The sequence below is a fragment of the Phragmites australis genome, chromosome 8, assembly GCF_958298935.1.
Source record: "Phragmites australis chromosome 8, lpPhrAust1.1, whole genome shotgun sequence".
NCBI classification, from domain to species: Eukaryota; Viridiplantae; Streptophyta; class Magnoliopsida; order Poales; family Poaceae; genus Phragmites; species Phragmites australis.
The window spans coordinates 34,411,690-34,424,348 of record NC_084928.1 but is presented as its reverse complement, the minus strand read 5'-3'; the positions used below and the strand labels follow the sequence as shown (position 1 = coordinate 34,424,348).

The 12,659-nt window shown below is 46.1% G+C and overlaps 1 protein-coding gene across 14 annotated transcripts; it reads left to right on the top strand.

Moving 5' to 3' along the window:
* Nucleotides 1-4,242: 4,242 nt before the first annotated feature.
* On the top strand, nucleotides 4,243-12,383 carry LOC133927215 (uncharacterized). 14 transcript variants are annotated; one of them, XR_009911291.1, is made up of 3 exons: nucleotides 4,261-4,523; nucleotides 6,265-6,399; nucleotides 8,463-9,203. XR_009911291.1 is itself a non-coding variant. In XM_062373572.1 (2 exons), exon 2 carries the CDS (start codon nucleotides 5,513-5,515, stop codon nucleotides 5,822-5,824), a length of 312 nt encoding a protein of 103 aa, XP_062229556.1. In that variant the 5' UTR covers nucleotides 4,246-4,523; nucleotides 5,076-5,512; the 3' UTR covers nucleotides 5,825-5,948. The 14 variants fall into 14 exon arrangements, 1 of the variants encoding a protein (XP_062229556.1); XR_009911290.1 differs by lacking the exon at nucleotides 8,463-9,203 and adding an exon at nucleotides 7,195-7,593; XR_009911288.1 differs by lacking the exon at nucleotides 8,463-9,203 and adding an exon at nucleotides 7,161-7,593.
* Nucleotides 12,384-12,659: the final 276 nt, after the last annotated feature.

Below are 12,659 nucleotides of genomic sequence, written 5' to 3'. Positions count from 1 at the left end.
TCGGGGGTGACTCGGCACCTCCCCGAGACTTTCTTCCCGATACTTAAACTCCACGGATCATCAGGGAACTGGGGTGTTTGGGAACCACGGACTGTGACCCCGAGCACCTTCTCCCGGGACTTGAACTTTCCTCACCCCGCAGGAGGGACCTCACGGGATGGCGACACGTGGCGGATGGCTGGCCTGGCCTCGGGACTCAGGGACCCCCGGTTCCTGATACACCTACAGTCACATGACTCGTGACTGTTCATCCCAGAGAACTCTTGTGCCAAACGAAGCGATGCGGGGAAGGAAGGCCGGAAGGGCGATCGAGGCTAGGAGACAGACCTTGGGGACGAAGTAGTGGACTCGAGTGCCAGAAAGAATGAAAGCAATGGTGAGCTCGAGGCTCAACTCATCAGCACAGACGAAGGCCATGGCGGCAGCGCCTGTCGGTGATTCAGGAACCAGGGGTCCCCGAATCCCGAGGCCAGGCCAGCAGTTTGCCACGTGGTGCCTTCCCGCGGGGATCGTCCCCGCGAGGTATGAGAAGACTAAGTCCCGGGAGAGGGCCCTCAGGGCCATGAACAGTGGCCCCCGAGTACCCGGGTTCCCCGATGATCCGCGAAGACCAAGTGATCGGGAAGAGAGTGCTCGGGGGTCATGAACAGTGGCCCCCGAGCACCCAAGTCCCCCGACAACCAGAAAGGCCGAGTACCGGGAAGGGTGTGCTCGGGGCTGCGAGCAGTGGCCCCCGAGCACCCAAGTACCCCGAGGACCCAAGGAAGGTAGTTCCGGAAGAGAGTGCTCGGGGCCGCGAACGGCGGCCCCCGAGCACTCGGTTCCCCGAGGATCTGAACAGTCGATTCCGAGAGAGAGTGCTCGAGGCCGTGAACAGTGACCCTCGAGCACTCGGTTCCCCGAGGATCAAGAGAGGGCGTTTCCGGGAGAGAGTGCTCGGGGAGGTGAACAGTGACCCCCGAGCACTCGGTTCCCCGATGGCCCAAGAAGTTCTTCGTCGGTGGCCCCCACCGGGGTCCAGCGGTGAGGTGTCAGCCTGTAAAAGGCCCGATACCGCATTTAAGAGGGCGCGTGGCCTGTCACCTCCAACTGCTCCTGCCACGCTCGGTGTCAGTCCCTGCCACATTCTGGCAGAAAGGCGTGGGGACATTTAACGCACGGGTCCCAAGCCGCGTCATCCGGCGCGCCTCGGGATAACATCGTGAGGCCCGAGGCGTTCCGCCTACCACTCTGCTGTGGCAGGCGAACAAGACCGGGCTGGCACGCCGGGCTGCTCTGCGGCTGCCCGGTGGGCCCTCTCCACGGCGTCCGTTGCCAGCGCCATCATGACGATCGAAGACAAGGCGGGGGGCGCGTTTTCAACCCCCCGTCACTTCGCGCTGGCGAGCCCATGATGACTGCCTTTCCATTTATGGCGCCTTGGAACTCATGCCCTCCCTTTCGGGGCACGCTACCGCCGGCGAGTATTTAAGGGAGCCGGCGGGCACGGACAAGAAGAATTCTTTGAGAGGTTCGGAGAGAGCACAGGCGCCAAGAGACCGAAGAACATCTTCGTACAAGCATAGAAGTTGAGACCACCGAAGAATAAGGAGCCCGAAGCTCTAGGATAGACAAATATTCTTGTAACCAGCACATCCTTGAGGGACATTCTCAGGGTATTTATAGCATCCACACAGAAGTAGGGTATTACACTCAGTACGGCCCGAACCTGTCTAAAATCCCTCCAGTGCATTTACTTCTCTCTGCATTAGATCATTCCATCCCGCCTGCTATTGCATTTACACCCATTTATTTCTCCCGCAAACATATTCAGAATCATCCCCCGGCCGAATCTCAAAAAGGGGTCCCTCCGGATCCCTGCGACAGGAGTTCACCCTCCGACAGCGGCCGACGACATCACACCGCTCGGGTGCTATGCTCTCGTCGATGACCCGAAGCAGAGCGGAGCGGAGCAGAGAAGATGATCGAGTGAGCAAGCGAAGTGATGGTTCCGCTACCGGTCACCTCGAGCGGCCGCCTGACCTTGCCCTACCTAGTGGTGGATCCGCCCCCTGAGGGGAGGTGGGGAGGGTGCTCGTCCAACAGCGTAACAGGAATAATAATGTGCGAGAAGAGGGAACAACAGTTCGTGGGGGCGTCGAGGACAAATAGATGGAAGTGGATTGTTTTCAAAACAGGAACAGTGACACATATAATTTATCTTCAATTTTTTGTATATCCCTGAACACTCACGCTGAACATTTATTATGAGCTTCATGGTATATTCGAGAGATGAAAATGCCCATGGTACATTGTTCCACGGGTGATGACTAGGAATTATGCACTTTGTTTCGTTTTCTTTATCGAATTTTGTTATTTCCCTAATTCTTTTAAAGCCATCTCAGTGTCGTCCATTTTGATTGTTCTCATTAATATTTTCTCCTTTGTCGTATTATAAATTTCAGGAACCCTACCAGCGAGCCACATTAAGACAATTCATAGACAAGACAATTCTCTTACCGTCCATTCGAAAAAAAAGACAATTCACAGACTGCAGTAACATTGCCAACGAGCTATAAGGACATTGGCTACAACTACAAACCACATGAACACTGCTAACAAGACAGTGGAACAATGCTTACGAATTAGAGGCACTGCCTACAAGCCACGTAAACAGTGTCATGGTGTTGACACCAATTTTGGCATAGTCCCTAAAATAGTGCAAAATCATTTTAAACATAAAAATAACATGAACAGAAAATTTTCATTTAAATATGAAATAAAGAAAAGGTGAAAATAATCACTTCTTAAAAATGATATTAATATAATCCCTCATTAGCCGTAAAATTCTAGTGCGTCCAAGAAAAAAATATGTATGGTTGTCGAAAGGTGCATCCACGGCTTTCTCAGAAGACGAAATAACCCTTCGTCAAACCTCTGTCTATGTGTGGACATAGACACGTGAACAAAATATTTATTCGTCTAATTAATGGAGCCGTGGAGACGAGCAGGAGGAGTGAGGAGAAAGTAGGCCGCCTAGACTCCTTTCCAATCCCTCTGGCTCTAAAAGCGAGATGCCAGGCTCCGCCCTCTGGCTCTAAAAGCGAGATGCCAGGCCAATTGACAAAGCGAGCGTTCCGGCCAAGCCTATAAAATGAGACGCAAACCTTCGCCTCTGACCACACTTGCTAGCTAGCACACATAATTCCCACAGCTCCAGAGCCAAGCCGCCGCCCCGGCCAAAAGGTGCAGCCACAGGTCCGCGCGTGACGCCCCGCAGCAATGGCCGAGCGATGGGAGGCCGTCGTCCGTGTCCGCCGCGACCGTCTCCAGCCTCTCCTCCTCGACGCAGGGCGGCTGCTCATGCTGTGCGGCGCTGTTGCCACCATTTCAACCATGGCAGGCCCTGCAGCAAACAGCAAGCAGGCCTTCATCGGGCTCCTCATCTGGCAGCTTGGCGTGTGCCTCGTGGCGCTCGTGCCAGCGGCAGGCCGGTTCCCGCAGGCCGCATTGGTCGGCGCCGCCATGGCCAGCGCCGTGATCAAGCATTGCTTCACCCCGTGGAACTAGCTCGGCCTCGCAGGCTGCAGCCAGGGTACGCTTTTGTGTGCTTATCCTAGTCATTGAATAAAGAAGCTAGGATATATAGTCTTCGCTTGTCGGTTTATCAGCATTCTTTCCTCGGTTTGCTCTGTCTCTAAGGGTGTGTTGTTGTTGTGCTTGTATTGGCCATGTAATTTCTAAGGGTGTATTGTTGTTGTGCTTGTATTGGTCATGTCATTGGAAGATGTGATATTTCTAAGGGTGTATTGTTGTTGTGCCTGTGTTGGTTATGTAATTGGAAGATGTGATATGTTGTTGCATACTTGGTATCCTCGCATTCGTCTTGCACCAAGTTTTGCACTTTGCTCTCAGTCGTAAGCAAGCACACATGCATTCGCACCTTTAACTGCACATGCAGAACCGTGGCGCGCCAACATCTTGTTGTTGTGGCTGTTGTTGAGAGGAGCACGCAAAAGTCTTCTTGATTACATTCTTTTTATTTTATTATATGCAAGTATGCCGGTATGGTCTTGATCCTTTAGTAGCAGAGTCGTCAGAGTATCGAGCCAGCTCGGAGCAAACGCTTCTTTCCTTGTAACCATGTATGCTGGGCCGGTGCATCCGTCTCAGCTTTACCGGCCCAACCAGTCTAATCGTATTGGCTGGTGGATTATTTTGGCGTTGAACTGGTCTGGAACAGGAACTATGGATCGCATTCAAGGAATACCTTGTGTGTTGTATCCTAGTGCTGGAAAAACCAAGGACCACTTGTTGTTAGATTCGCGAAGAGTGGCCTGAATTTTTCTAACCAAACACCCGGTCACGGCAACTACTCCATATCTATCCTCCTCGGCGCTACCTATCCATGGCTGCCATGCCTCGCTAGCTCTTCAGGTCAACTCTTCGGGTCGCCGCCTCGGCGTGCCTGATGGCGCCTTACCAAGCTTGCTCGCCGAGCCGCCGCCGCGCGTCCGTATTGTGCTCACGCTCCGGCCAGCCATGTACGTCGCTAGCTCCTCTTGTTTAACTTCTGCATGTGGTTTGAGGCTTATTCTTCGTTTCAGCCTTTCAGGGTGTGTTTTTTTCTCACACTTAATTTGAGATGAGCTGTTTTTTGGCTATATTTTCGACGTGCTTGTTTGCTTTTCACCTTCGCTTTCTTCCCGGTCCTGTGTTTCGCTTGTCAGATATTTACGGGACAATTAAGCAGGTCCTTCGGCAGCTGCAGTTGGTACGAGCGGCGGTGCCGGCCACTGTCTAGCTAGCTTGCTTTGCTTCAGGCTGACTAGATCTATTTCTGAAAGGAGGGCTCACTAGATTTAGTGATGATAGCGGTTTCATAGTTTCCCCTGAAACCTCGTTTTGCAGTTCAGATTCATGGTTGTCTCTGAAAGACTGAAACCAAATGAAATTCTCTTGACGGCATGAGAACTCAATCAGAAATGGATATTTCAATTTCGCAAAAAGTAGGAAGAATCAACATATTAGAAGATCGATGGACTTGTAAATTTTGCTTCATGCCTCCATGCATCCTTGTGCCTTTCCTACCACAGGTGTCAGGAACTCAGGTCAAGATCCAGATCCATATGGACAATGGAAGAAAATCGTATGACGTAAACGATAAATTCACCTCATACAATTACATAAGAAAAACTGTTACAATAGACGCGGTTATGTCAATCTTGAAAGACACTAGAGCTGGCCTTATTTTAAAAGGCCCGTATATGACGCATAGCATGGGCCAGAAGCCCGTATAAGATTTGAGGCCCATCAAACAAAGCACTGCGTGTTAATTAAGCTAAATAATTAATTTTCCTAAAAAAGCTACAAAATAAAAGAAAAAATCACTTGCGACATGCGTGCCTACGAAGCAAACGCATCCCGGGCCCCACCCCTCCTTCCTCCTCTCCTCTCTAAAAAGCAAAGGGGGTGTGAGGGAAGCCCTAGCCTACCCATACGAAAGCACGGCTAACCTAGCATAGCAATCTCGATGGAGGCATCCCACCCTAAGCAGGAGAACCGAGACACCCCTGCCGCCGCGGCCGGGGGCGGCGGAGGCCTCGGTGCCCTGCAGCAGCTGATAGAGCTCGAGGACCGTGGCCTCCAGGCCGCGGCCTTCTTTCTGGCCTGGGGCTTCTGCACGGTCATCTACGGCACGGTGCTGAACCGCTCGGCCAACCCGGAGCACCTCATAGCTGGGTTCGTCCTGTTCATCCTCGGCGTCGCGCTCGCGCTCCTCACGCTCGGGGGCGGCGGGCGGCTCGCTGCTCGTGCGGAACGGTTTCTGAGGGGCTTCTTCTAGATCCGTTTCTAGTGCCTGGGGCTTTGCAGTATTGTGAGATGATGTGTCCGTATGTCTCTTATTACCAAATGAGCAGACTGTAATTTTGTCGATGGCGTGCAATAATTAGTGTTAAATTTCCTGTGATTGAATGCAGTTTACGAAATTTTCCTTTGATATTCATCTACTGGGGTCTCCTCCATTTTGATTCGATCGAAATGATGTGGTAGCAGCTGGGTCTTGGCTAAACTGGGATCCATCATGTCCTAAGACTGGGGGAATGAGTAATTAAGATGTAACTGTCATACTGAAGATGTAAATATAGTGTTGTATATAATCACACTGATCCAGATGCTCCGTGCAAATAAATGTCAGGCAGCCGTTAATTTGATCATTTTCTTCCATTGTTAAGGATAGTGATCTGAATTTTAATGTCCCTAAAACATGTACTTCTCGTGCAGATGGTGGCATCGTAGACAGGGCGCAGGCTTCAATCAGATGGGCTGCAGATGAATGATTAACTGTAACACGAATCTTGCCTGATGAAATTGGGTTGCGTTCCCCAATATCACAAGGACCATAGGAATATAGGATAGGTTTGCTCCTAACCATTTCTCAGCATGCAGCCATAACTATATATATGTGATAGTAGTGGCATCTAGCTAGTTGTCAAGTAGCACTACTATCAGAGCTAGCTTGTTGTCTAGTACTAGTATCGGTTTAACCTCAGTATCTTAGGAGCTCCAACCCGATGCTTTGTACTAAGATAGATAATTAATCCTTAAATCATGAATGATAGACAGTAGACACTAAAGGATGGCCGGGATTCGGATTAAACCTTTCTGAGGCAGCTTGACACTGGTGGCCTCAGAATGGTATTCTGAGGCAAAGCGTTAGCCTCAAAATATGGTATTAATTTGGAGTCAGAGCATGCCCGGTTGTACGCTTTGCCTCATTGTTTGCTTCGAAAATTTAGTATGATGCTCAATTTTTTCGCAGTATTCACAATATTGTTAGAGTAGCTTGCTAGAACTCTTTTAGCGTCGACTTAGCACTCTCATTTGAAATTAGATCGGATCCTAATATAACTATTTCACTTGTGATTTAAATTCAATCTTAATTAAGCTTACTTGTTATAATTATATAAATATCACATATCATATCAAGGTTGTGACACGTAATTTAATCTTACGCAATTCTATCAGAGCATGTTCGCATATGTAATGTACCTACTCTTAGCTATTGCAAATCTCAGACTGTCTAATTTCCTGGGGCTAACCTTAAATATCGTAGTTATGTATTCTGAGATTTCTCCCCTTTCTTGACAAATCCATCTAATCATTTGTCTAATATATAGTTGATGATTTTGCTAACAAAATTGTTCTGCCAAGGAGATGCCCTAAGCCAAAGTTGCCATGCTGCCACCAAATGAAACATGTTGCTGCGCCAAGCAAAACTGCGAAGCCAAGTGAAAAAAGCAGCGAAAGGCGCAAGACGACCAAAATTTTAGTGGGCTCGTAGCGCTGAAGTCCCAAAAGGGCTCATCCAGCAGCAGGGCCAAACCCTTCTCCAGGATAATGAATACTTCATTATCCTGGTAGGGTTGTTTTCTAGATGTTCTATGAAAATTATTGAATTCCTTCAGTATGTCTTACATACATGTGAGTACAAATTTTGACGGAATATGCACACACACCAGCTATCTTATCTGAACGAAGAAACATGGCATGTAGAACTATTGAAGGAGATGATCCAAGGACCGGTAATGCTTATTTCTGATGGAGATCTAACCATTTAAGTTGGCATCTTAATTAAGCTATACTTAGAGAAGTCAGAACTATCTAAAGCCATCAGTCATGCATATTTAAGTACATATATTACACATTGACTTTGTTATGTGTTTTTTTATCTGAACTGTTAGCTTATACCTTTTTTATGGTGCCCATTTATCATTGTAATACGAGATTTAGCTTGACTTGGTGCTTCCTGATTAGTTTTACTAGAATTTAGAACATTGTGCAATCTATTTAGAGTGCTTTATGTGTCATCTGAAAGACTACACGTACGACACTGCATGTACCACGCACGTACGACCAGAGGCATTGTCCAATCACAGTGCAGGATGGTTACTCTTTTTTATTCATGCGCCCCAGGCAACTTCAAGTCTCTGCCTAGTCCTGCGCAAGAGGTGACGTAAAGCAATATTGAGAAATCAAGTGGACTTATACCTCGTTTGTATGTGATAAATTATTGATAAAATTTGAATTAAGTTGAGCTTGATTTGCATAAAGGTTAAATGAATTTATGATGATCGGAACTTCTGGTCTAAAGCTAGAACTTCCGGTGTTATGAGAAAACCAAAACCGAGAGATTCCTTTCAAGTTGAATCTAGAACTTCCGTTGGTTGGAATTTCCGGTCAAAAACCAATACTTCCGGTGCCAAGAGAAAACCAAAATTTAGAGATTCATTCCCGGTTGAACCCGGAACTTCCGGTGATCGAAACTTCCGGTCAAAAACCGGAACTTCCGAGAATTCAGTTAAAATCCAGATATCTGGTGTTCACGGTTTTTCTGAGATTTTCTTTGAAATGAGGATTTTGATTTGGACTAACTGGAGATGGAGTTAGAGATATGTTTATGCTTGTCTTATGTTGTGCAGGTGATGAATGCAACTTGGTGGTCGACGGCGGGATGATCAGGGTCAGGCGGGGTGTTTGGTGCAGGACGATCGAGAAGGTCGGATAGAGTCAAGGGTGATCCTAAACCGTGCACATGGAGAACGAGCAAAGCATAAGAAGATGGATAGAGATGACGTGTTGACAAAGTCAAGAGAAGGGAATGCTGGTGTAAGTGACAAGACAGCCTGAGAGATCGGGAGCGAGAGATACTTGCCGACGGTCAAGATCGCAAGACATAGTATACGCGTTGACATCGGATCGCTTGCTTAAGGTGTAAGCAAGTAGCAGTGAGTCACGCTTTGAGAAGTATGTAATGCGGTTTCACGGTTTGACCTCAAAACCGTGGATGGATGAAGTGTACGTGGTATCGTCGCAAAGTTTGCATTGAGGTGAAGCTAAGTCGTAAAGACGTCATGGTCATTCAATGGATGCAGTGAAAAATGGACAAAAATACCCTGATGGTAGGTAGGAGATCATTGGAAAAGAGGATATTTTAGGAACAATGAAGTTTAAGGGCTAAACAACCTCTTTAGTCCTATAAATAAGGTAGGGCTATAGGAGACAGAGAGCCAGCCATTTGAGTTTGAGTGCTAGGGTTTGAGAGAAGAGGGAGATGTTAGCTTAGCCTATATATTATGTGAGAGCTTTTTGTGAACAAAATATTTTATAATCTACCGAAAATAGGGATGACCTATGCAAGTAATAAAGATTAAGTTTGCTCTCGTGCTTGTGTTCAACTCCTTCTAGTCTTCTTCTATTGGCTCTGTTACTTCATTGCGAGTTTTTCGAATTTCGTTGCAATTTTCGTTTTTGGTTAAGGGCTGAAATTTTGTCTCTTGTTGAAGTTGTTCTTCTTGTTGCTAGAGGCATAAAATTCACATACAAATATATACAAGTGAGTCTTGAATTTTCTTGGCTCTAAATCATCAACTTGGAGAGTTTTTTTCACCAGGAATCTATCTATTTGGATCTAACTGTTCGTTTTTCAAGTTGCAAGCTTTTGTGTGCGATGACACATGGATTGCGTTAATGGAACCTAGTATTTGATTCTAACCATGAGAGCCATGCTTTCTTTGTGATTTCCATAGCAACTCGTTTATCTCCAGTTTTGCTTCCGCTTTAGTTTTGAGGTTTGTTGGGTGACCATAATAGGAGAAGGCTATTAGTTTCAAAAGAAATTCGTGAGGTTCCTATTCATTCCCACTCTAGTTGTCATTCTCGGTCCTATATTTGATATCAAAGTCAATTTGATTACCAATTGACCTTAACCGGATTTGTGATTTGTAGACGATAATGGAGAGACATGGGAAGATCCATCTCTTTAAAGGTCGAGACTTTTCGTATTGGAATGTGTGTATGGAGGATTACCTTTTGAGCCAAGGTAATGCAATATGGGAGATTGTGGACTCCAATTATGAGATCTATGTTGCTCGCATTTCTCAGGCCCAGATTAAACAATATGAAGCTAACAACAACAAGACTAGAAATACATTATTCACCAGCCTAAGTCGTAATGACTTTGATAGAGTTCAGCACCTCTATACGGCTAGAGAGATTGGACCACTCTTAGTGTCTTTCATGATGGCACTAACCAAATCAAGACTCTGCGCCAAAGCACGTACATCCCAGAATATCAAATGTTCGTGTAGGGCCCTGGAGAATCTTTGGATGCTATGTTTTCTAGATTTGATGGAATTGTTAGCAACCTTAGATTCACTGGGATTTTGCCTTACTCTGATCATGAGAGGGAGACCAAGCTTCTCTATGCTTTTGACCGTAGCATATGGGAAGTGAATATCTCAAGCATTGATGAGTTATCTAATTATACACATTGAATTGTGATGAACTCTTTAGTAAGCTCAAATCCACTGAGATAGTCAAGGCGGCTAAGATAGGCCTAAGAAACCCCCTATCTCAGAACATAGCGTCGATTTTAGGACCTAGTGGTGGTAGTTAGGCTGGAGATGGATTTTCTTGTGCTAACCCTTCACCCTTCACCTAGTGGATTTGCTTTGTCTTTCTTTATTTCTATCACAGAGGAGCAGGTGGATGTACTTGATGATGAAAACTTAGCATTGATTGTGAAGAAGTTCACTCGTTTCTATAACAACCGATGAGATCAGATGAGAGGGGGCTCTCGTGCCTGTTATGAGTGTGATGACACTATTGACTTCAAGGTGAACTGCCCCAAGCTCAAGAAGAGGGAAGATCGCAACCACGACCATGACAAGCACAAGAAGAACAAGAAGTCTTTCTTTAAGAACTGCGACAAGATAACCAAGAAGGCGAGCAAGGCAGCTTCACAAGTGTTTGTGGTGGTCCTCAGCGACATCGATACATCCTCAAGTGAGGACGATAGCTCGGAGGAGGAGGAGGAGCTGCCCATGAAGAACAAGAAGAAGAACTTGTGGCCTTCACTTCACGGCGGACAACAACGACAGCGACCCCGAGCTTGATTCTTCTGAGGTGGCAGGCAGAGGTCTAGAGAACAAGTGGCTCATTTACTCTAGTTATCCGCGCTATATGACCGAAGATTCATCATGGTTCTCTAGCCTCACCCTAACTAAGTGGCATGAGTATCACTTTTGGGGTGATAGAAAAGGAATGGTGAAAGCCAACGATATGGTAAAGGTAAATGGAAGTTTCACTCTTAAAGATGTGGTTTTGGTAGAGTATTTAGGATACAATTTGCTGTCTGTATCTCAATTATTGGATGAAGACTTAGAAGTGCGCTTCAAGCATGATGCTTCTCGAGTTCTTGATTCTTCAAGTGCTTTTATTGTCGGATTTCCATAGTTGGGAGAGTTTTTTGAGCTAATTTTTCTAAGTCCCTTGCTTCTTCTCGTTGTTTGATTGCTCAACCTTCTTCTGAGCTTTGGATGTGGCATAGGAGACTGAGGCACTTGAGTTTTGATTTTCTCACTTGTTTGAGTCCCTTAGGCTTGATCCGAGGATTGTCTAAGCTCGAGTTTGAGAAGAATCTTATTTGTGCTCTTTGTCGGCATGTTAAGATGGTTGTCACATCTCACCCACCAGTCAAACTGGTGATGACTGAATGATCAGAAGAACTTCTCCATATGGACATTGTTGTTCCTTTCTATGTTCGTTCGGCGGGTGGGAAGTGGTATGTACTTGTCATTGTTGATGACTACTCTCGCTATTCTTGAGTGTTCTTTCTTGTGAGCATGGATGAAGTGTTCTCACAGTTTTAGAGCTTAGCTTTGAGATTGTTCAAGGAACTCATCGGTGCATTGAAAGTAATTCACAGTGATAATGATACAAAGTTCAAGAACTATCTCTTTGATGCTTTCTCTCTTGAACATGGTATTGAGCATCAATTTTCTGCCCCATGTGTTCCTCAGTAGAATGGTGTGGTTGAAAGAAAGAATCGCACTTTGGTGGAGACAGCTAGGATGATGCTTGATGAGCATAAGACTCCTAGAAATTTTTGGGCAGAGGCTATTAGCATAACTTGCTATATCTCTCATCGGATTTTCTTGCGCTCGATTTTAAATGTGGGTTCTTAGGAGTTACGCTTTGGGAGGAAGCTGAAAGTTTCTCATTTGAGAGTTTTTGGACATCGTTGCTTCATCCTAAAATGTGGCAACCTTGACAAATTCGAGTGGCGTTCTTCCGATGGGATTTTCTTGGGTTATTCTCTTCATAGTTATGCTTACAGGGTTTATAATCTTGAAAGTAACACTATCATGGAATCCTGTTATGTGACCTTTGATGAATCGACCCCTTGTGCTAGCTCTGTTATTGAGTGTGTAGGTGATCAAAAGATGAGTGAAAGTATCTTCGTATATGGCATCCTTCTAGTTTTCGGTGATGATGAGGATGATCCACTACTTTTTGCTATCACACCTGCTTCAGAGCTGGCTTCTGCTTCTTCTACACCGGCAAAAGGATCCGCAGCCTCTACTTTTACTTCAGTTGTTTTCGAGCCTGCACCAGCAGTATTTGAGGGGGAGATCGTCTCATAGTGCGAGACTCCTTAGCATATTAGCGGAGATATCCCCCACAGATGATGATCAGTGATCTCAATGAAAGGGTAACGAGGTACAAATCTGTTCAACATGCTTATTTCACTAATTCTGCATTTGTTGCTTTTTTTGAGCTCTATGATGTTGGGCACGCTCTTTCTGATTCACATTGGGTCAATGTTATACATAAAG